The 25,250-nt window shown below is 37.7% G+C and overlaps 2 protein-coding genes and 1 long non-coding RNA gene across 4 annotated transcripts; all 3 read left to right on the forward strand.

Annotated features, from left to right (window-relative positions):
- Window positions 1-733: 733 nt before the first annotated feature.
- Window positions 734-1,846, forward strand: LOC127161620 (uncharacterized). Its single transcript, XR_007827106.1, has 3 exons — window positions 734-1,004; window positions 1,091-1,174; window positions 1,564-1,846. It is a non-coding gene; the product is annotated as an uncharacterized LOC127161620 (long non-coding RNA).
- Window positions 1,847-11,518: 9,672 nt separating this feature from the next.
- LOC127161557 (GTPase IMAP family member 8-like) lies at window positions 11,519-13,976 on the forward strand. Its single transcript, XM_051104300.1, has 4 exons — window positions 11,519-11,602; window positions 11,722-11,772; window positions 12,127-12,783; window positions 12,899-13,976. The coding sequence occupies exons 2-4, from the start codon at window positions 11,760-11,762 to the stop codon at window positions 12,937-12,939; spliced, it is 711 nt and encodes a 236-aa protein (XP_050960257.1). The 5' UTR covers window positions 11,519-11,602; window positions 11,722-11,759; the 3' UTR covers window positions 12,940-13,976.
- A 5,219-nt stretch (window positions 13,977-19,195) lies between these two features.
- LOC127161291 (E3 ubiquitin-protein ligase TRIM35-like) lies at window positions 19,196-24,085 on the forward strand. Of its 2 annotated transcripts, XM_051103964.1 has the most exons (6): window positions 19,196-19,806; window positions 20,643-20,738; window positions 22,406-22,636; window positions 22,715-22,737; window positions 22,819-22,937; window positions 23,545-24,085. In XM_051103964.1, the coding sequence occupies exons 1-6, from the start codon at window positions 19,411-19,413 to the stop codon at window positions 24,027-24,029; spliced, it is 1,350 nt and encodes a 449-aa protein (XP_050959921.1). In that variant the 5' UTR covers window positions 19,196-19,410; the 3' UTR covers window positions 24,030-24,085. The 2 variants fall into 2 exon arrangements, with proteins under 2 accessions (XP_050959921.1, XP_050959931.1); XM_051103974.1 differs by lacking the exon at window positions 20,643-20,738.
- The last annotated feature ends 1,165 nt before the right edge of the window (window positions 24,086-25,250 follow it).

The raw sequence follows: 25,250 nt of genomic DNA on the forward strand, positions 1-25,250 counted from the left end.
ATTGAGTAGGGTAATATTTAGTGGTGTAGTGCAGTACCTGCGCATAACCATTTTTTAATCCGTCGGCTTTGCGTATATCCACTTCTAAATTCCCTCTGATGCGCATCCTTCAGTAGTGTCCTGCATTAGCCAAAATCATGACAGGCCACCATTTCTAATTCAATCGTATGTGAATAAATGCAAATATTCGCTCAAAACACATAGTAAAAACGGTAGGGAATGTGGCGCCGGCTTCCTTTGAAATATGTTTGATGATTGCGCCTGAGATGTGTCCGCGCCAGCACCAGATTTGCGAGTAGTAAAATTAACAATTATTATTGATTACTGATTTGAATCAGTACATTACAACGAAAACAGTACCTTAAAAATGGAAAGAATTAGATTTTTATGATCTGAAATTTCTTAAACTGGGTGAACCCCTGTAAACTTTTGTCCAAGGATCCAGTAGACGTTCAAACACCCAACTGATTTCATCAGAGATTGCGGAGAGTCACGTCCAGATGTCAGTTAACATTCTTTTTAGCGTGGATTTGGCTTAAAAGCAGATGTCAGTTAAATCAATCTGCTGTTAAAAATTCCATTTTATCATCATGCAAAACTAAGAATTAGAATAATCGTAACCGACGATCGGGTGCGGTTATCTAAATCAGAGAAAATACAGGTGCGGGTGGGTGACGGGCGGATAATTTATTTGAAGCTGCGGATTCGGGTGACGTTTGAGCTCATCCATCTATTTCTTGTTCTCTGTCTTTCAGTTGTGATAAATCCCTACTTCTTCAGTTTCTGGCTCATGTGAGGCCTGAGGAAGCCGAGTCTCTTTCTGGAGCTCTGGGTGAAGAGCTGGATCTCAGTCAGACTCAGCTGGATCCGCAGGTCTGTAGAGGTCTGGTCCTGATTCTGGAATATTGTGAAGGACTGACAGAACTGGATCTGAGTCAGTGTCGTCTCACTGATCACAGTCTGGATCTGCTGCTCCCAAACCTCCACAAAGTGCAAAACATTGAGTGAGTGACTGAAGAAACTCAAAGTGTTCATTTCTCAAGTATAATGTAATAGTTGTTTCATTCCTGATTTGTTTGTTTGATCTCAGTTTCAGTGGCAATAACATCACTGACGCTGGGGCTCAGAAAATCCACAGTATCGTCACTCGCAACAGTAACATAAAGACAGTAAGGTGTGTGTCTGAGTGTCACAATGTTGAGCAAAATGATTAAAATGCTTTAGGTTTGAGTAAGGAGCAGTTTGTTGATCACACTATCATCCATTAATAAATTATATTTATTAACTCAACAAATTTCAAGCATTTAAAGATGAAACGTTTTAGTCATAAAAAACAAAATAAAATAAAAAAATAAAATAAAACAAATTTGGTGAAATTTTGGTGTTCAAGCTAGTAGTTCATATTGTCATGCAACAGTGAAAATCATTAAGGGTCATGATGTTAAGTGTGTTTGTCTCATTTACATGTTTTTGTGTAACAGACATTTTTATCTAAAGCAACTTGCAGATGAGGAATCCAGGCAGTGTGTTGTGTTTAATATCAGTGTGTGTTTGTATCTGTAGACTCTTCAACAACAGAATTGAATCCAGAGAAATCTTCAGCACAGACCCACGATTTGAGATCTGCTGATGTAAACTCTCTCTGGAATCAGATGAAATAACAAGTGGGAAATAATAAAGTAACAGGTGTAAAAGGTTTTGAAGAATCTGCCCATCAGAGTCCCAAAGAAAAAAATAAGCCACCATGATTGTAAACCACATTCATTTTATCATCACTTTAAATCATAATCAGCAGTGGGTTTCTGTTGCATTAACTGTTGTTTTGCAAAATGGCAAAAAATCTGTCTCTTTTGTAGACTGTCTTTCCCCTTCTCCACACTTTATTTGTGTCATGCAAAAAAAAAAAAAAAACAACAAACTGCATATAAAACTACTGACATAAATCCTTATAAATGCTGAAAAATGCAAGATTTCAAGAAAAATACTGCAGCTTTGACAACTTGCTGTTTCAATATCCACTTTGTTCCAGTAAAAGCAACAACGATTTGTTAAAACAACAACAACAACAACAAAAAACACATGCATTTATACCATTGATTTAGCTGATCTTCTCCTCTTCATGTTAAAGAACAGACAGATCATTTGCAAGCAGGAAGTGTTTCACTGTCTGAACTGCAAACACAATACAAGACAGACATTATAGTCAGAAAATCACACTGACCTCATTCCTGTGACTGAAATGTTTGGCAGGAGGGTCAGGATCACTTTTGTTTTTACACCTACGGTATTAAATGACATGGTACTAAAGCAGTTAGGATATGTCACAACTCTATACAGATGTTTACTGGCAGATTTTTTTTTTTTTTTTTTTTTTTAATAATTTTTATTTATTTATTATTATAATTTTTTTTTTTTTTTGATAACTTTATTTTTGTGTTGAATCCTGTGTAGTGTTCTTGGCCAGTATTAAACCGTGGGCATGATGCAAAAGGACAATCAAAGTTATTTATTATCTAGTTGTTTATCAACATTTTAACTTAAACCCTGCCAAAATGCAACGTTCTGCCTGCGTCTATGATTACAGTACAGTAAAAATTAAATTCACATTCTCTGTACTCTCAGCTGATTTGCAAAACAGTACAGGGGTGTAAAAAGTACTCCAAATTTATACTCAAGTTAAAGTACAGATACTAAGTGAAACTTTTACTCACTAAAACCTAGTTAAACTAGTTAAAACTAGGTTAGACCAGTTCAGTTGGTACACTTTTTGCTTTTTCCATTACCACAGCAAAACTAGGGACTGAAAATACATTTGTCATATTTTCCTTTAGGCTACTTATCTACTAAAATATTTTTAATTATTAACATTCATAAGTAGGTCATATTTTCTACAATTAGCTAATAAACACAAGACACTTTTTTTGTTCCCATGCACTGCACAGTACATCCATAATGCTGTAAAGCTGCCTAATCAATTCTTTGCAAATGTAAAATACCTTTAAATATTCAACAGTTTTCATCAGAATTCAACAGTTTTTATTTCCATTCAGTATTTTATTTGGTTATTTGTTTAGTTAAATGTAGTTCATTTGTAAAACATTGTATAGTAATGGCAAATAGCAATACAATATTTAATTTCAGGTCATCATTTTAATAGTAACAGCTGAAAAGTAACAGAAAAAAACAAAAACAAAAACAAAAACAATTGCAAACAGCAACAATAAAACAGAACAAATGCAAACAGTAACCTAATAAATATAATAACCTAATAAATATAAAAATGGAATAAATAAATGATACATTTGTCTCAACTGTACCCCACTGGCCTCCTCGAACATTTCTCTAGATTTTACAGTGACACAAAGTCAAGCAATATGTCAGTTTTTAGAGCACAGATTAAGGTTTACGAAAATGTAAGTTAACTTTAACAGACATGTAAGGATGAGAAGTTATTCAATGTGGAAAGGATGTGGTGAAATGAAAAACTTACCTAAAAAAAAAGGTTCCCTGATATCTTCGAACTGAAGAAACACATAGAAAATAGTAATAATCATAATTTAAAAAAAAAAAAAAAAAAAAAAAAAAAACACTTTTGACATGGTGAGGCCATAGTTTATTTTAAAAAGCTTTTTTTGCATTTAATAAAAATAAATGTTTAAAAATGTAACAAATTTTATTAATCCCTCCCCAACCCACCTTCCTTTTTTTTTTTTTTTTTTGATCACTGCCTACACTTATTCACTTTTATTTGTTCCCCAGTAAATAAAGTTGTTTCACTTAATGTTTACATTTTATAAAATTATTGTGCACCCATGAGTATCTTTTGCTGCTGAATCATCCACTAACCTAGTTTATAATAGTATTTTTGTTGTATATAAGCTATATAAATGCTAAATTTTATTTCTACATTATTTTAGCATCTCTGTAATTTCTGCCATATTTAACATCTGTGGCCATGAGTTCATTTGAAAGACTGATTTTAGCTTATCTGAAGGACATCACTGGATAAACAGTTTGCCTACCGAGTAAACGGGTCTGTGGATGATGCACTACAAAGAGGTTCTTAAGAGAAGAACCTTCAAGATTCTTATAATCTCATTGTGTCACCGAGTTAGCACAATGTAATGTAAAACTGGAGTTGACAGATACCAAGCATGCTGATCTTAGTTAACCATTGCATGCAATTCTGAAACATTAATTAAAAAGAGTTTGAATTACATAGGCCAAACCCTATAATAGGAAAACCACGAGATGGGAAAATTGGATACATGTTTACATTTCTCAAGTGGTTATGTATATAGAATATATAGCATTAAAAGGGTTTATTTAAGGGTCTCAGTCAGTAACATAAAAATAGTAATTGGTCTAATTGGAATAGGAAAAGTAAGACAGATTAACCCCTTGGTTAACTACAAGTTGGTCAAACTAATACTTAAGATACAGTTAAGAACATAGTAGCTAAGTTTAACTGGCTCCTGGTGTTAGCTGCATTTGACATAATTTAGTTGGAAGAGTGAGTTTCTGGATTAATAATTGTGTGTCTGATTGGTCCAGGCGCTACACGATGTTTGGAGCATCTCTAGATCTTTAATCTTCTACATTCAATGATGACATTTTAGCATTCATCTCTTCAACGTCAGTTTCACTCATTTTCAGAGTGAGACTCAAGGGGAAATGATCAGACAGATCTATATCTTTGCATATTTCTCAACTGTGCACATATTTCTGTTCCTGTTTTAACATGAAAAAATAGTTTAATCTGGACATGGGCTTGATATGTGAATATGTATATCGTTCTGATTCTGTTTGTGCTCTAGACTCTCTTTTATGCATTTCTCCCCACACGTCTGACAGCTGCAATATACTCATGAACCTATCCAGTCATTTTCTCTGTGGTTCGTGTGCTTTCTTCGCATCCTGCTCATCAAGTGTTGTGTTAAAGTCTCCACCAAACACAGGCCTGCATTTAAAAGCTTCTGACCCACTTCTTAAGAAGCTGGAGAAATTCTTTACCCTGAGATCACAGATTAGATGGTCGTCGTCAGAATGGTAATAGACACTGACGAAGGTGTATTTCTGACTGCCAATCTCAGCATTAATCCAAGTTTCCACCCTCATAAAATGCTTCCAGACACGTGTGTGGTTTGTTGATAAGAACGGCAACACCTCTGCTGCTTGAACTGAAGAATGTCAAATACATTGTCTTCTCCCTGTTTAGTTGCTCTTTGAATTCCCCATCTTTCAGTGTTTCTATGTTATATTTCCCTCCTAAGGCCTCAGTGATTTTACACTTGTCATCCTCACCGACATGAGTCTCTTGCAGAAGCACAACATCATATTTTCTAAAGATCGCTAGTAGAGCTGCTTTTTCTTTTAGTCTTGTTTTCAGACCACAAATTTTCCAGGACAGAACTTTGAATTCTGATTCAGATGCCATCATGTGGAGGAATGTTTTCTTTTCTGTGAAGTTTACTAGAAGGAAATGCATGTGTTAAATGACAGAGACATGTTTTTGTTCATTTAGGTCAGACTTGAGCCATTCACCACATTCACATTTAATTCATTAAATTTATTTAAGTGTTGCCTGAACCTGTAAGTTTAAATATAAAAAATAACAACATATTTGAGTACAAACTGTCCAGTATAAAATGCTTTAAACATTTAAACAAAATTCTGTAACATGCATTGGCAAACCAGCATTTGTCACACCCCTGGACTTTTTAGTTGGTTTCTCCCATCATTTCCCCCTTCAGCTCTTTGTTTTGGTTTCTCCCTCATTGTCTGCACGTGTGTTTGTAATCAGTCTGTGTGTGTATATATAGCGTGTGTTTTCCCTATTGCCTTGTCAGACCTTAATGTTACCACCCCGTGTTCCTGTGTTTGCTCTGCTTCCTTGGATTATTAAAGACTGTTCGTTTCACTACGTCGTTGTTCGTCTGTTGCTGCCTGAAACGTGACACAAGGTCTGACCTAAACAGTTTTTTTTTGCGTGTTTCCCCCGTTTTGTTTCTCGTTCGTTTTTTCCAGTCTTTTGGTTCCGTTGTGTTTTCCCCATGAATCCCCTACTCCGTCCGGAATTCATCCTCCTTCGGCTGAAGCAGGGGGAGCTACCGCTCGAGGGATATACCGTCATGTTCCAACTAGTAGCTCACACCACCAGCTACCCGGACGACGCGCTCTGTGCGTTCTATGATGCGAGTCTAAACGCCGCATGCAGAGCGCCGTCGTCCGAGGACGGTCCTCGAGCGGATTTCGCCTCGTTTGTGGAGTGGACACTGGCGAGAAACCGATCCTCGTTTCCCGTCTGTTCCTTGGAGAATCTCGCCAGTGTCACTCCAGACCCAGATCCCAACAAGCCACCACCCCGACCCACGGAATACCAGCCAGAGCCCACCGATGACGGAGAGCTAAAGCCCGACGCGACCAGCGAGCCATCGCAGAAAGGAGCGACAGAGCAGCTGATCACCACGGAGCCTGAGCTGCACGAGCCGTCAGACCAGGTGCGTGAGCCGGCCACTATGTCCGCGTCGGTGGAGATATCAGTGGAACGGGAAATTGCTGAGGACAGCACTACCCACTGCACCACCGCTGAGGGTGAGCTTAATTGGATTTTGGGACGTACGAAAAAAGACAATGAACCTGATCTGTGTTTCCCTGAGGATTTAAATGTTGAACCCCCTGCAAGTTCTGAACCGTCCGTCTACTTAAGTTTCCCACCCACCCTCCCTCAGTTACCTCTGTTTAATGGCCATAATGTTTCAACCATGCCACCACTGCTGCCTGTCAGTCCCTCTGCTCACCCTCAGCCCACCATCTGTGCGGTGGGTTCGCCGCAGGTCTGCCAGTCATCATCGGTGTCATGGCTGGAGGATCCCTCATCTCCGCCTTCAGCCTCAGAGTCCTGGACTCCACCTCGGCCCTCCGACCCTGCGGCTCCACCCCGTCTCTCAGCTCCCTCGTCTCCACCGTCGCCCGTCGGTCCACCAGCTCCACCGGGCTCCATCGTCCTTTCGGCTCCGCCCCGGTCTGTCGTCATCCCACCTTCGCCTCAGGACTCTACTCCTCCGGCTGCGCCTCGTCGCTCTGTCCCACCGGCTCCGTGGAACTCCTCCATCCCTCTGGCACAGCCTCAGTCCTCTGTCGCTCCGGCTCTGCCGCAGACCTCCGGATCTTCGCTTCCGCCTTGGTCGCCAGAGCCTTGGGCTCCACCTTGGCCCTCCGGATCCTCGGTGTCACCCAGGATCATCGGCTCTCCGTCTCCACCTCGGGCTCTACCACCACCTGCTCCACCTACGTCGGTCGGCCCCCGGGAGTCGTCAGCCTTTTCTCCACCATGGCTCCTCCCTCCATCGGCTCCACCGTGGGGTTCCATCATGGCTGCGATCTGGGTCTCACCTGGCTCCTCCTGCTCCAGCCCCCTCCTGTCACCTCCTTGGCTCCTCCCTCCGTCATCACCTCCATGGACTATTCCGTCACCACCCTGGACTCCATCTTTTGCCCTCCTCCCAGGAGTCTGTCCTCCGCCGAAGCCCCCTCCTAAGACTTGGTACATTTTGTTTTCCCTGTTTGTCGGCGCGAGGATGCGCCTTCCGGGAGGGGGAGGTAATGTCACACCCCTGGACTTTTTAGTTGGTTTCTCCCATCATTTCCCCCTGCAGCTCTTTGTTTTGGTTTCTCCCTCATTGTCTGCACGTGTGTTTGTAATCAGTCTGTGTGTGTATATATAGCGTGTGTTTTCCCTATTGCCTTGTCAGACCTTAATGTTACCACCCCGTGTTCCTGTGTTTGCTCTGCTTCCTTGGATTATTAAAGACTGTTCGTTTCACTACGTCGTTGTTCATCTGTTCCTGCCTGAAACGTGACAGCATTCTTTTTTCAGTGAATTTCTACCTCCAAAGCGGCAATGTTTTAGCATTTGATTGCATATAGAGCTTTTTTATTAGCATTGTTTGTTATTGTTTTCTTTTTCTTTTTTCTTTTTTCTAATTCTTCTTTGTGCCGTTTAAAAGAAAAAGAAAAATTCACATTTTAATGAGAGTTTTAATGAAATATCTGTATAATTAAAAGGTAAATAGTAGTTAATTGACTATTGGCCTGTTTAGCTGAGCCACCCATACTACAAACAAACAAACCCTGAAAACTCAAAAGCACACATTTTGTACATTTAATATGTAAAGATATAAGATGATTGGTCAGTTCCATTTGATAGATTATACTTTAGGTATAACACCTGTTTTATGAACCAGTTGCTTCACAAAATGATTCACTCTTGCTAACAGTGGTGACTCCTACTGGTCAGAAAACTCTAAACACATAAAAACAGCTTTTAAAAACCCATAAAACATTTGTTTTACCTAAAGTAAAGGTAAAAAGGCCAGATAGATTTTTAGGCAGGTTCTGCTTGTGAGCTTTTGGTCTGGAAATTGTGCACCCAATCTGGCAACATTGGTCCTATAATTACATTAATATTTTGCCAAATGGAAAAAGTGATCACACAAACAATTACCCTATTGGATCACTGTTAATTTCATATGAAATACATTAAGTAAGACATTAACAGCATGGTAAATATAAAAAGAGGTGTTGTCTAAGATGGCCAGTAACTTAGACAGCATCCTTCTTTCTGACACTACAGTCAGAGAGTCCAGCTCCACCCCCACAACAGAAGCAGCCTTATGGATAAGTTTGTTCAGTCTATTAGCATCAGCTACCTTCAGTCTGCTGGACTCCAGCATTTATAACAGCTGAATATCCACTGGGACCCCATGAATAGAGACCACTGAGTCCTCTGCAGAACATCTTCAACATTGTTTTTGCCACATTGAGCTGTAGATGGTTCCCTCAGAAAATGTGGCAAAGCTCTGGCCCTTCTTCTGGACAGCTTCCACCACTGATGCAGCCAACTTTATTGTTCATAGAACATTTCTGAAGATGCCAAGACTCAGTACAATATCCAAATCTGGGACCCCATGAAAAGAGAGACAGCACAGTCCCCTGTGGAGCTCCAGTGTTGCGCACTCTGTCCGCTCACAATGCTTTTGCCACATTGAGCCAGTAGATGGTTCTGCAACCAGGACACCAGGGATGTAGTCCTGTGCTCAGTCTCCTCTCCACCACTGATGCAGCCAACTATAGCTGAGTCATCAGAACATTTCTGAAGATGGCAAGACTCAGTACAATAGCTGAAATCTGCACTGTACAGGGTTAAAAGAAAAAGAGACAGCACAGTCCCCTGTGGAGCTCCAGTGTTGCAAACCACTCTGTCCGATACACAATGCTGCAAGCGTCACATTAATGCCATGGTCTGCCACTGGAATGAGACTTTTTTGGAATAGGGACGATGCAAGAGTCCTTCCATAACAGAGGAAACTTCTGGAGTCTCAGGCTCATGCTGTAGACATGGTGAAATACACCACAAAGCTGGGAGGCACAGGCTTTAAGAACCCTAGTATGGATCTTATCCGGGCCTGCAGCCTTGCTTGAATGGAGCTTCTTTAGCTGTCTTCACACCTGGTCAGGTGTAAACAGCACTGTAGAGGTAGTAGAGAAAAAAGCTACAGGGTCAGGTGGAAGAAAAAATAATATAATGGTTTGAATAGGGGAGAAAGTGAAGACTGTAAAGGCTGTAAACAGGCAGGGGATCCATACTGAGGAGAAGGTTCTGATAGTTGAGTGGCTTATGATGGTGGACAAACAGAGGAGTCCAGGAGAGGAAGGGCAGAAACATCATCAAATCTATTAAAAAACAGATTAAATTTGTTGGCTCCTTCACCAGCAGCATTGTTGGACCTTTGAAAAACAGTAATGGTCCTCATGCCATTCCAAACCTCTCTTGAACTGTTTTGCTGAAGCTTCCTCTCCAACTTCCTCTTATAAGTGTTTTTAGCTTCTTTGATTTTTACTTTCAGCTCCCTCTGCACTCTCTTGACCTCCCCTCTGTCCCCCTCCCTAAATGCCACCTTCTTTGCATTCAAGGTAGCCTTGATGTCCTTTGTTACCCATGGCTTATTGTTAGGATAACAAAAGATAGTGCTTGATGGAATTGTGCAATCAACCCAAAAAATATTATAATCAGTGATGCACTCAGTAAGTCCATCAATATCCTCTCCATACAGCACACAGAGTACCTGCCAGTCTGTGATCTCAAAACAAGTCTGAAGTGCCTCATAAGCCTCATCTGTCCGTCTCCTCACAGTCTGGAGGGATATAATAAGGGTTGAGGTACACCAAATTGTGGTCTGACCTACCCAGCGCAGGGAGGGGAGATGAGCCGTTTGGATTCTTCAAGTTTGCATACATTAAATCAAGTGTCCTGTCTTCTCTGGTCAGACAGTTTATATACTGTGTGAAAGTTGGCAATATTTTTTCCAGAAAAATGTGATTGAAGTCGCCTAAAATGGCAATGAAAGCACTTGGATGTCTGGTCTGCAATTGTGATGTAACATTATGAATGACGCTGCTCACCAACTTCGGGTTAGCTAATGGTGGAATATAAACAGCTATGGCATGTGAAATCTCTCTGGGCAAATGATAAGGCAGAAGCCCCACAGCTAATAGTTTAATGTCTGGGTAACAGTCACTCCTTAACCGTAATATAACAAGGGTTGCACCATCTGTTATTAAATAGAACGGCAAGCCCCCCCCTCCTTTGCGCTTACTGCTCTCATTGCAATCCCAGTCAGCCTGAACTGTCTGAAAGCCCTCCATGTTTATTATATTGGTTCAGTAAGAAACAAACTTGGTTAAGCTGTGGTAAAAACAGGAACACACTCAGACGTTATGTATCTGAATGTTATTTTATTTGTTTCAGTTTTTCACGGTGGCATGACATAAAGATGTCAAGATGTTAATGATATCCAAAGGGTGTCATGATGTTCATGTTGTGTCAAAATATGATCAAAATGGTGAGGATGCTTACTCTTTGCAAAGAAGATAATAAACGTTAAGACATAAGTTGAAGTGTGATTCTTTTAATCAGAAGAAAATCTTTCCTATCAGCTCAGGAGAACCAATCCTGCACGTCATTCTTCATCTGTGCTCCATTCAAGAACTTTACTACAAAAGGCTGTGTCATAGCTAGCATTCTTTTAATCTTCAGGAGAACCAATCACAGTCTACAAAAGGCTGTGTCATAGCTAGCAACTGGGTTAGCCCCGCCTCCTCACTAAGATAAAGCTTTTTGTCTTTTCCTCACTCAGAGTTGCTCTTAGATTGGTCCTGAATTACTCTTAAGACTCATATGTAGAATTTTTAAAGATAAATTAGAGTTTACTGAGAGGAGCTTTCATGAGCATTGTCTATAGACAAATTGAAATGATTTTTAAAAACACACCCCAAAATGTAATAATACAAGTTAGTTTGTCTACATTAAACTGTGGGTTAATTTAAAAATGAATAGTTGCAATGTATTAGCTAAAGCATTATAAAAAATATTTTAAAAATTAGTCTTTTTTTTTCATCTATAGCATGCACACAGTTTTATCAAAAAGGTCATTCATCATCAACTGATAGCTGATGACGCAACTGCAGAAGGAAGGAGCATTTATATTACAGAACCAGAAGTGGAAAATCTCAACAAACCTGAATTGCAGCTTGACTCCTGGTGAGTTTATATTTCCTGTAATAGCGTGATTTATGTAAATATATTAAATTACTGATGTTATAAATCAAGACAACATTTATTGAGAGTGTTCATTTCGTAAATTGTATATCTTTTCTCAGATTTTGATTGAGGGTTTTCTGTACTCAGATCAGTCAAAATGGTGCTTCCTGGTACACTTCCTGGTAAGTGTTTGTCTACTCTGTTAAAGAACGAGATAAGTATTTTCAGTTGGGTTTGTTTGTTTGGATTGTCTTATTGAGAAAAGTTTATTTGGCTTGTACTTCAGATTGAGATTATGTCCTTTATTAATGATTTGGTTCCAAGGAATGTCATTATAAACAATACAGAAACATGCAGATCAGTTTCACATTTGAGCTGATCAGTTATGCTTCTGCTGACTGCTGTCAGTGATATTTGAGTTCATTTGCTGCTGCTAATTTTTTGTTCTGTTTGTGGTGAATGTTTTTTTTTTTCCTTTTAAAATGTGGCCTTTTTTATTTCTTCATACTTTCTGTCTCTTTCAGAGGGTTCAGTGATGAGCAGCGACAGTCCAAATGATCCAGTGATCCGGATTCTTCTGATGGGCAGAAATACTTCTGGGAAAAGCTCATCTGGAAACACTATACTGGGAGAAAGAAAGTTCACAGTCCAAAAAAAGAAAAAGGAACCTGAAGTTTGTGAGGGTCAAACACAGATCGGAGGGAAGCAGGTTGTTGTGATTGATTGTCCAAATCTAATGGATTCAGATCTGAATGAAAATCAGCTGGCGATGATAAAAGAGCAGCTGGCCTCTCGATGTTCAGCAGGTCTCAGCGCAGTTCTGCTTACTGTTCCTATATTGAAACCTGTGCAAAATGAGGAAGAGATCTTGGGTAATATTGAGGTTTTCTTTGGTCCTGAAGTTCAGAAGTACATCATGATTCTGTTCACACATGGAGATGAACTGGAGGATCTGGATCAAGCCATTGATGAACATCTGAAACACACAGATCATACGGATCTGCAGCGACTGGTGACTGAATGTGGAGGAAAGTTTCACTGTTTCAATAACAAAAAGAAAGTGGAAGGATCAGTTGAAAAACTACTGCAGAAGACTGAAGGAATGAAGAAGGAAAACCGTGGAAATTTTTTAATGGAACAAATGCAGAGGCACGACAGCATGGATGTTCTTAATCTCAGTTGTAAGTTTTGTTTTTGTAAATCACTTCAAAAATTAAAAAAAAAGGGGGTGGCTCGCTAGGAATACTGATATTTAATGAAACAGCCAATTGAAGTGATTTGTTCTTTCTTTTGTAGTTTCAGGAAAGAGTTTACAAATAGATCCAGGCTCCGGATGAGAATGACAGTATTCAGAATCTACAGGGAGCTTTGGTAAAGAGATCTCGGTGATGTGAGAAGCCACTTCAACTGAAGCAGTTCTTGTAATTAGTGATATATTCAAATCATCTTTAAAACATGCCTGAAACATTTATATTAATACTGTTTTATTATTTATTTATTTTTTTTGCTTAGTATATGTGTCATATGCTCAAATGTTAAGTCACAGTAATACAGTAATTCACTGCATGATGTGCAAGTGACACTAAACGACAGTAATAAATACACTGCACTGATTCTGTTACTTACAGTCACTGCTGATGTTTTCTGTAATGCTGAATCTGTTTGTAATCTCTCTGTAAATGTACTATGTAAATATTGTAAGCTCTCTCACAAGACAGATATCATGGAAAAAAGAAAAAAAAAAAAAAAACAATAAACTTTCTAATCTGACAGGAAGATCTAGATGAAACAAATGTCCTTTCAACCACCTTTAAGATCTGTCTCTCTTACCCTGTCTTTTACTTCTGGTCATATGGCCTAGGTCACTGAAAGTTGACTTGGAAGTGTCAGGAACTCAAGTTACTATACTATATGATCTTGACCCTTTTATGTTTGGTATCCATTTTAAAGTCTCTGTGTGATTGGAAATGTGATCTCAGTCCCATATCAGTAGAACAGACCAAAAATAAAGATCTCAAAAAACTCTGGAAAATTCGGTTCTATTGTTGTGGGTTATGCCCCTGATTAGGTTTTTGCCAGCTGTTTTATTTTTTCTCAGGTCACCTCATGTCCCAGCAAAAGTTCTGTGAAGTTTTATTTACTTAAATTTATGATTGTTTTGTTTTGATTTGAAAGAGATATTTAAAGAGAAATGGCATAACTTTAATGCAAGCATGATTGCCATGTGTCTCTCAATTTTCCTGCATGCTTACTCTTTAAAATTATTTTAATGTTGTTTTTCTTATTCTATGTTTTGCGTTTCATGCTGATCAGTTATGTAGCAAAATTGTAATGTATTCTTCTTTGACTGATGTATTCACTTTTATTGACTGAATTTATTCTTCTTGGTTTATGGTTTATTATGCCTGGCAAAATAAATGTTATTTCTTGATTTATTATAGACTCTACTGAAATCATAGTGCCTAGTAAATTATGAGGATGGTTTTGTTACTGCAAATCTACGGCCAAAATATGTCATGAATGGTGCAGTAGGCATGTCATCTAAGATCTTCTGATTTCTGTCTATCGCTGATTTTAGCAAGCTGCATGGGAAAAGATTAAACAATTTTTTTGTCAAGAGCAAGCAGTAGGGGGCTGACAAAACGGGTATTAGTCAACATATTTGTGATCGTGTGACCTGCACTCCAGTCAGTGCAAGGCTCAAATGCGACATTAGGCCCCCAAGTATAGTAAGTCCAGAATAATCAGGTATCTAAATTATAACACAACTAATATTATGAAGTTGTCATTCTAAAACTACTACATAATTTGTATTTAATAGTCACTTGAAATTGGATTCAATATGAAAAAGGAGTCAGAACTAAATTAGAAATCAAAGTTTTAAAGGAGTTTTAAAGTCTACTTCCAAAATGATTCACACATAATGTACTCACCCCCTTGTCATGCAAGATGTTCATGTCTTTCTTTCTTCAGTTTCAAATTATGTTTTTTGAGGAAAACATTTCAGGATTTTTTCTCCATATAATGGACTGATATGGTGCCCCGAGTTTGAACTTCCAAAATGCAGTTTAAATGCAGCTTCAAACGATCCCAAATGTGGTTATAAAAGATCCCAGTTGAGGAAGAAGGGTCTTATCTAGTGAAACGATTGGTTATTTTCATTAAAGGGGTCGTATTATGCTCTTTTTCTAAGTCTTGATTTTGTTTTGGGGGTGTGCTAGAACATGCTCTCATGCTTGGTGGTTTGAAAAATGCATTATTTTTCACATAATTTGCATTATTAAATTACCACCAAAAGCTTGATTAGTTCCAGGTTTAATAAAGGCCCGCCTTCCAAAAAAGGAAATGTGTTATGATTGGTTAGCTGTCCCAATGCATTGCGATTGGCAAACAGCTTATACAGTGCTTCAGTACTGCCACCCCCCTTGTCAAAGCAGTTAGTGCTAGATAGATTAATAGTGAATCTTATGTTTTAAATATGGATATTTTTCTTACAAAAACACATCGATTCGCTACAGGAGACCCACGGGAGCCGTGTGAGGCACTTTTTTATTATGGATGGATGCACTGTATTAGACTTTATTAGACTCTAATTGCATTCGTCTGAAAGAAGAAAGTCATATACACCTAGGATGTACGGAGGGTTAGTAAATAATATGCTACAGTGTTGAGTCCCATCCTCAGAAATCGCAGATACATTATTATTGTGCTAATTTATTTATTTTACATAGTTTCATTGTCCGAAACCAGCTGCTATCAGCAGCTTAACATTATCAAAGAACATCATCACAGATTAGCCTAGCCTATTCTAGTGCAAGTTTATGCATTTAAAAAAAAAAACAAAACAAAAAAAAAACACTTGTATACCTTCCACGCTGCAGCTTGTTGAAGTGGCTCTCCACGCTGCAAAAATTTTGGCTAAATGCTGTAGTTTAATTTAATGATATTCTAATGGACCACACTGTGACATTATTGCATGCGGAAAACAAATGCTGTAGTTTGTTTATAATAGCACCCCTTTAAAAAAAAAAAAAAAAAAAATACTTCTTTTTCAAATGCTTGTTGCACAAAAAAAAAAAAAAAAAAAAAAAACACGCAGAAGCAAACAGTTAACTGACTGATGAGCCCTTCATGATAAGAAGCCTCTGCTGAGACAGTGTCCTTGCGGCCATCTGGCACAAGAGGAGAAAATTTTCTCAAACTTTTGGAGTTTGTGCCAAATGACTGTAAGGTCGTCCTGAAACCGAGATATGCTTATGTCCCTAAGGTGCTCTCCACTCTGTTCAGAACCCAGGTGGTTACCCTTTTGGTGCTTCCCGTTGCAGAAGGTGAGCAGGGGCTAATCTACTTTGCCCTGTTAGGGCATTGAGAATATATCTAGAGCTCTCTAAACTGTTTCGACAGACAGAGCAGCTCTTTGTTTGCTTTGGAAGCCACCAAAAGAGTTGTCAGTCTCAAAGCAACAACTTTCCCACTGGATAGTTGATGCTATAGCCTTGGCTTATGCTGCAGTATTAAATAGATATCTTAAGTGTTCTGGGTCCAGACTGGAGCTTGTGAATTCCTAGTTACCACGGGATGCCAATCCCATGGCAGAAACAGAGAACAGATAGGAACATAATGAGTGTAGCTGCTGTTCAAACCAAGCAAAGAAAGATTTGTTCAACCAGAGCTAAAAGATTAATAATGTGCAGTTGATCAGATATAACTGCAGTAGAAGTTTATGAGATGCATTATTTGAATGCTTGGCTAAAAAGATGTGTCTTTAATCTAGATTTAAACAGACCTTAGGGAGCGTGATGGATTGTAGCATGGTAGAAGACTAGTTAGGTACACAGGAGCTAAACTGTTAAGTGCCTTATAGGTAAGTAGTACTATTTTATAGCTGATGCGGAACCTAATAGGTAGCCAGTGCTAGTTAAATAAATTTTACTTACTTACTAGCATTTTATTATTACATGCAGAGGTTTTAGGTCTGATAATTAGCACCACTTGTCATCCAGTTTTTTATATTAACTACATATTTCGTTAGTTTTTCAAATTGATATGTTTCACCAGCATAACAATCAGCAGCATCATCAGCACAATGAAAGCTAACACCATGTTTCCTGATGATATCTCCTAAGAACATATCTGAGCCTTGCTACTTCAATCGATATGATACCTCTTCATTTACTGTGTCAGATAAGTACGATTTGAACCATGCCAATGCACTACCACTAATGCCAACGTAATTTTCGAGTCTATTCAAAAGAATGTTGTGGTCAATAGTGTCAAAGAAGCTCTAAGATCCAGTAGCACTAACAGAGAGATACAACCACGATCGGATGACAAGAGCAGATCATTTGTAACTCTAATAAGAGCAGTCTCAGTGCTATGATATGGTCTAAATCCTGACTGGAAATCCTCACAGATACCATTTATCTGTAAGAAGGAACATAATTGTGAGGATACTACCTATTCTGACAATTTTTGTGTCTAATATTATCGATCTTGGAAGTAAAGTAGTTCATAAAGTCATTACTGCTGTGCTACTGATTCTTTATTTTTCATTAATTTAGCCACTGTGTTGAATAAATATCAATGGTTATGTTTGTTATCTTTTAAAAGAGACGAAAAGTACTGTTTTTGATGGTTTTCTATAGGATAGGGTACATTCACGCCAAGCAGTACAACAAACCTCTAGTTTTGTTTTCCTCTAGCTGTGCTTCATTTTCCGGGCTGCTCTCTTTAAGGCAGGAGTGTGCTCATTATACCACGTGGTCGGACTGTTTTCCTTAATCTTCCTTAAGCATAAAGGAGCGACCTTATCTAAAGTGCTAAATGAGAGAGTCAATAGTTTATGTTATATCATTACATTTTTCTGAGCTATTGGTTATGCTGAGGAATTCAGATAAGTCAGGAAGATTACTTACAAAAAGCAGTCTTTTGTAGTAGAAGTGATGGTTCTACCATACTTGTAATAAGGAGTTGAATTTACAGTTTTATTTATCTGGAGTATACACGAGTAGATAATGATCAGAGATCATAATCATCACTTTGCTGCAGAATTTCAATGCCATTAACATCAATTCCATGTGACAGTATTAAATAGTGTATGATTTTGACAATGAGTAGGTCCTGACACATGTTGTTAACCCCAATAGAGTTCAAAATGTCTATAAGTGCTGCTCCTAGTGCATCGTTTTCATTATTAACATGGATGTTAAAGTCACCTACTATTAAGACTTTATCTGCAGCGAGCACTAACACAGATAGAAAATCAGCTAATTCTTTGATAAAGTCTGTATGGTGCACAGGGGATTTGTCATTAATACTTTCTCTGAATAATGTATAGTAATAATGTAATATTAAGCACCATTATTTCAAATTAGTTATACTTAAAACCTGTTCTCTGAGAAACACTGAAAATATTGCTATAAATTGTAGAAACACCTCTCCCTTTTTTTTTTAGATGTGGCTCATGTTTCTAACAGTAATCTTGGGGGGTAGACTCGTTTAAGATAATGTAATCATCTGGTTTTAGCCAGGTTTCTGTCAAACAGAGCACATGTAGGTTATTATCAGTGATCATATAATTTACAAAAAAAGTGCTTTTGTAGAAAGGGACCTGATATTCAATAAGCCAAGCGTTATCATTTGTTTCTCTGTATTATATACATTTTTTATTTGTTGAACCTCATTTAAATTGTTACTTTTAAATTGGTTTGGATGTTTTTTTTTTTTTTTTTTCTCTATAGTATGGTACTATAGTTCTCTATAGCATGATATCTAGGTGAAAGAGTCTCTGTGTGCTGAGAATTAACTGATTTCTGTGACTTGAGGCAGCTATAGCAGACAGTCAGTTAAGCCAGTCTGTCTGCTTCCTGACCTGGGCCCCAATTAGTCAAGTGCAAACTCTAAGACTATGTGCCATTTTTTCTAGAGAGAAGAACGGCACCACCCCTTATTATATGTGTTATAGAATATTGTTTCAATATCTTAGCGAAACCAAGTGGAAGGATATAGTTTATGTATGTATGCATGTATGTATGTATTTATGTATTTATTTATTTATCAATGCATATGAACCTCCAGTTTTACTAGAGAGGTTCAAACAGACATTTATGGAGGACAAAGAGGTGCATCAATGCCAAAGAACTTGACAGAAAACAACTTTACTGACAATGTTATTCAGAAAGATAATATATATATATAAATAACATTTAAATAAGTTCATCAAACATTAACCCGGAGGCCATCATCTTTTCTTTTTTTGTGTGTATTCCAGAATTTTCTGGGAAAATATGTCTTATTGGTCCCAGACGAAAATACAGTCACTGCCCAATAATTTTGTTAAAAACCATGATTTTTTTTAATATAATGTTGATTCTGATTTTTTCTTCACAAATGCAAATGTATGAAGACAAAACCTTATTTTTCTGTTTTTAAAAAAAGACTTTCTTTATAATTACTTTCCGTCTTTAGAATATATGAAAGGTAAAAAGGAAACTTCCTCAGCATTCATTATACGACATTCTGGTCCACACTCCATACCAGATGGTGGCGGTAATGCACCAAAAAGTTGTTTGCCAAACGCCAATAAACCTTAGTAGAAGAATAATACTCTTTATTTTTCCTTTTTGTCGTTTTCTCTTCATTCTTTACCAAAGAAAACAAAGAATCAGTGAAGAACAAAAAGAAATTTGAACCAAAGAAAAAACTGAGCCGTTTGTTAATGAACAGACAGCAGATCTTTGTGATTCTCTTGGTTATTCACTTCAGAAAGTGAAAGTAAAGTTTATATTGATGGAGCTCGAACAGTGGAAATGGATTCACTATCTGTAGAAGAGCTTTCTTGTCCCGTTTGTTGTGAAATCTTCAAGAATCCTGTTGTTTTATCATGTAGTCACAGTGTCTGTAATGAGTGTCTTCAACAGTTTTGGAGAATCAAGAAAACTCAGGAGTGTCCTGTCTGCAGGAGAAGATGCTCAAAAGATGAACCTCCAGTTAATCTTGCATTAAAAAACTTGTGTGAGTCGTTCCTGAAGAAGAGAAATGAGAGTCGTTCATCAGGATCTGAAGAGATCTGCAGTTTACACAGTGAGAAACTCAAACTCTTCTGTCTGGAGGACAAACATCCGGTGTGTTTAGTGTGTGTTAATTCACAGAAACACGACAATCATAAATTCAGACCCATCAGTGAAGTGGTTTCATCATATAAGGTAAGACAAATGAGTTTTGCAACTTCATGCTAATAAAAAGTCCTATTAAAGTGTTGATTTAATTGAATTCAACCCAAAGTATATTTATTTTTTTTTTTTTATTGCCAAGGTACAATGCATAACAGTACAAAAATGTAAGCATTTTACATGTATATAATAAAATAAATAATACAAAACACAAACCTTTAACAAAATTAATTAAAAGATTAAATAAATTAACAATTTTATTAGCCTTAAGATTTTTGAATGATGAAATAGTTTGGATTTACTGTTGAACCTCTTTTTTTTTAAATGGTAAATAATGGATTTTATTGAGTGAATTTGCAGTGGTGAATATGAAATTTTGCAAGAAGTAATAGTAGGTTAATGATAAAATATTCGTTAATTGTATCTTTTTGTATATTAAAGAAGCCAAACAGTACAACCTTAAAAAGCCAAGAGAACCCCTGGAGCACATTGCGACTGATAATATTAGAGAATTCAATTCAAAATCGCTGTGTGTGCGGACAATCCCAGAAAATATGCACATCAGTTTCATTAGGGTCACCACAAAATAAACAACTTGTATTTATGTCTGATTTAAACTTTAGCTGGGTCCCAAAGTATACTTCACTTTTTACGCGTACAGTGCGCGTGACGCGAGTTTGGTCAGTCTAAAGATATTTTGTAGTAATCAGTTATTCCACCAGGCGGCAACACGGTCCCAATTGTTTCACAGTAGAAAACGAAATCAAAGAGACGGAACAACAACTAAACAGCGGAGACCTCAGCAACAACATGCGCACAAATTGACAAGGGCTTGCGATGTTAATAAATTGTATTTTATTTTTTTCTAGGAGGAACTCAATACAGTACTGAAATCATTACAGGAGAAACTAAAACACAATGAAAAAATGAAAGGAGAGTTTGAGAAAACAGTTCAACACATAAAGGTGAGAATGTTAAAATATCCAAAGTTCGTTAAAATTGTAGAAACTTGTAAGATGTGAAATGATTTCCTCATGAATTTAAAGTCCAGGAACTCTGACAAAACCAGATGCCATGCAACAAAACAATTAATCTGGAGAAGAGATCTTCAAAGAGGGCAAACACCACCACCTCTATTGCTCATTTACAACCCCCTTCCTCCCTCCCTCTCCTCTCCCCTCCCTGCATCTCACTCCTTTCCCCCAAAAGATTCCACTAAAAGTTTGTATGAACTTAATAAGAAATAAGAATGTCCATATACTACATGTGTTACATCTTGTGAATATGTTCATTTTTCCCTTTCATGTTTGGTATTGTTCTAAAGGTCTCCGTGCAATTGGTAAAATGGTCTCAATTTCACACTTATATTACGAGGAAGATTGAACACTTTTGTAGAATTGTGTTTTGCTGCTGAGGGGTGTGTTTTTCCTTAGGGTCGGGTGAGAATCTCAAGTCAGGTGTGACCTTTGGTCATGAGATCTCCTGACAAACCAAAAGGTCTTTATGTTTTTATGACTGATTGGAAGATTTGTTTGTGTTGGTCTGGGTATATAAGTGAAGTGACAAAACACTACGGGAGGATTCTGTGTTCAGAAGAACCCCACACTGTGTGTGAGAGTCTCTGGAGCTTTGCCTCCAAATCTCTCACATGCTGTTGTGTGTCTCTCTGTGGTCAGGTATACAACTCCCACTTTTAGATTTATCTTTGAGTAATTGATGTTATGTATTTATTTAAACTGGAACTGAATTTAATTCTGAATTGAATTTTCATTGTTAAACTATGTAATTGGCATGATACATTTTTACCTGACAAATAAAACATTATATTTGATTCATTTTAGACTCTAAAATCCTTATTTCTAGTAGATTGTGAGGAGGCTGATGCTACCACAAATTACGACCAGGAGCAGTAGGCACATCACCTGAGACCTCCTGATTTCTGTCTATCACTAATGTTAGGAAGTTGTACGGGAGAAGACTAAAGTAAACTACACTTTTTGTGAAGGCAAGCAGTAGGCGGCTGTCAAAAAGGGTATTAGTCACCTACAGACCTCTGACTCAGCATCAGACTGGCGTTTTTGTGATCGTGAGATCGGCATAATCGGCCGGCGCCAGACTCAAAAGAGGCATCCGGTCCCCAATGAACGAATAACTGAAAGTATAGCGAGTCCGAAATAATCAGATATCTAAATTAATACATAATTGATATTTGTGATCAGCCTAAATTAAACACCTACATTATAACGATGATATGAAATTGGAGTCAGATTAAACACGGAGCTAAATTAAAATTGAAACTAAATGTTAAATTAAGTGGATTTTGCAGAAGCGCTGTTAAAAGACCGAACATGCATTAAACCTTCAGCCAAGTCGCTGGACTGTGAATAAGTGAATAAGGATTAAATATCTAAACAATTTAAATCTTAACTATACAGTTTGCCAACAAACTTACTTAACGCATCCAAAGGACTATTCAAACACCCACATAATATAATATAAAGGATTACATATGATTATTTTTGTAAATCATTAGCATCAGTCTGCTTCTGGATGTCTGCATCTGAGTTTATCTCAGATCGGAATGTGATTGTGTTGATGTGTGTTGATTGAATTGAATGTGGTTTGATTTCAGTCTCAAGCTGAGCACACAGAGTGTCAGATTAAACAGCAGTTTGAGAGGCTTTATCAGTTTCTCAGAGATGAAGAAGAAGCTACAATCACTGCACTGAGGGAGGAAGAGGAGCAGAAGAAGCAGATGATGAAGGAGAAGCTGGAGGAGATCAACAGACACATCTCAGCTCTTTCACACACAATCAAAGACACGGAGGAGATGATGAAAGCCAGTGATGTCTGCTTTCTAAAGGTCTGATTTCAGATCATTGATTGATTGATTGAATGATTGATTGAGTTGTTGATGATCAATGGTGTGTTTGTTCTGCAGGAGTTTCCAGTCTCAATGGAAAGGTGAGTGATCTGCTGGTGTCTCTGGTCTCTCTGCTTCTGATCCAAAGCCACTGCAGTTCTGACTCCTGAATGTTCTTCCAGAGTCCAGATCTCACAGCCGGATCCACAGACGCCTTCTGGAGCTTTGATTCATGTGCCACGTTACTTGGGCAACCTGCCGTTCAGAGTCTGGAAGAAGATGCAGGACATCGTCCAGAACAGTGAGTCTGACTGCAGGACATCTGAGCTCACACACACACTGGAAATGATTGATGAGGTTCTTCACATAAACACATGGATGGATAGATAGATAGAGTCTGGAGGTCTGAGCTGAGTTTGGTGTTTGTTAGGAGTAGTTACAATTATAAAATTTAGTCTCAGAATAAATATAATAATTTTTTAAGCCAACATGAGTCAAACACAAGAGACAATAAAAATAAACTATGGTAAACCAATACACAGACTACAAGAGCCAATACGTTGAAGTTGATCAGATGCTGCTGAGATCATGCACACATGTACAGTTTTTCATCTGCAGCAAAAATAAGACCAATGAGACCAAATCTCATTGATTTATTATTTATTTTCCAAATTATCACTTTATCTTGATATGACACAAATTCCTGAATCACATACAGTATTTAATGTTTATTGTTAATGCTGTTAAACACTGATGATAAATGAAACTAATAACAGAGGTTCAGTAGAAAGTCTGATGTGTTTGATCAACAGGACAAGTGTCATAATTCATAATCATCTGTGTTTGGTTCACTCTTGATCATTATATGAACATCAGAATAACAGCATCTGTTGATTGTGTCTCATCAGCTCCTGTCATTCTGGATCCAAACACTGCAAATCCATGGCTTGTCCTGACTGATGATCTGACCAGTGTGACAAACAGCAGGAACAAACAACCTTTTCCTGATAATCCAGAGAGATTTGACTTCTATCCCTGTGTTCTGGGTTCTGAGGGTTTTAACTCAGGAACACACTGCTGGGATGTGGAGGTTAAGAAGAGTCAGCGCTGGTGTCTTGGACTGACTACAGCATCAAACCAGAGAAAGGGGTGTGATTTCTTCAACTCTTGTGTCTGGAGTGTGGAGTTTCATCTGTCCGGACGGTATTTAGGTTCTGGTTTTCGTGTGAAACGGAAGATTGACCATGTGAGAGTGAATCTGGACTATGACAGAGGAACAGTGTCATTATCTGATCCTGTAACTAACACACATCTACACACATTCACAACCACCTTCACTCACACACTCTTTCCATTCTTCTATTGTTTTGACTCTCTGAGGATCTTACCTTAGTCAGTAAATGTTACTCCAGTAAGTCGAATTGCAAAAAAATATTTGGTGTGGTCAATTTCTTTTTACACAGTAAGTACAAAATTTGTCTCATTTTAAACAGGTTTTTCTTTAATTAAAAAATAGCTTTATTAAAATAAGCTGTTTTCCTTCTGGGGTCTGAAATGGAGATATTTTGGTCAATAATTGATCATTAACATTTTTTTGAATGTGTTTTTGTGCTGGCACCTTAGCTTGGCATGGATTAATAAATATGACAATAAAACTGCCAGTAGATGGCAGCAAGTCCCTGTTTTAATAAACAATTTATTGAATCATTCAAATCAAATGATTTCATTCAGTTAGAAATGAAACAAGTGAGTCTATCTGGACTATTGTTCACTGGCTATAGTACATTGCTTGTGCAATGAATATAAATCCATAACTCATGCAGGGTATTTTTTCTTTTATTGCTTGAATTATAAGGGAATTCTAACTGGATTATAATAGGCTTCATTACGCAGTGAATGCTTTTGGACTCTTAGGACTTGTTTTTGTTTTTTGCAAAGATGACATACTTGATAATGACAGCTCTTGTATCATCTCTCAGTCCCTTACAGTCACACATACAGCACAATAAGTCTTTAAATTCTAATTGAGGAAATATCCCGTTGTTGTCCTCTTTTTAAATAACTTCAAAAGTTACACTTGAACAATTTTTTATGAAAAACTTTGAAAACTTGATTTAGCTTGTGTGCATCGTGTTACAGGACAGAGGTCTGATTAATCAAACACCATTATTTAGTTTGTAAAAATGCATAGTTTAATTTAATAGGGATATTAGATTAGATTTAGAATAATCTAAAGGGAATGGTAAGGGGAGATGGTGGTTTTACAGAGGGGATGCTTTTTACAATTTATTTCAACCAGGGTGATGCCACCCCCTGTATCCTGCTCAATTCGAGCCCTGCTTGTAGATCTGGATCTTTTTCTGCTTTCATCATGTTTCCAATATGTAAGCCATTTGTCAGGGGTCAGCAAGTTTGGTATCTATCTATTTAATAAATTAATTGACTAGAAAGAACATAGTCAAAGGATAATTTAATAAATGAATTGTTAAAAATGCTACTAGAATTGCCTGTGACAGACTGCTTGAGTGTCTTTTGTAACTGGTAGTGAGCTGTCACTCCAGGGTATATACAGAAATCATGTTAAATTTAAATTTTAAGTTAAATATAATGCCTT

This window comes from Labeo rohita, chromosome 3 (assembly GCF_022985175.1).
Source record: "Labeo rohita strain BAU-BD-2019 chromosome 3, IGBB_LRoh.1.0, whole genome shotgun sequence".
In the NCBI taxonomy this organism is placed as follows: Eukaryota; Metazoa; Chordata; class Actinopteri; order Cypriniformes; family Cyprinidae; genus Labeo; species Labeo rohita.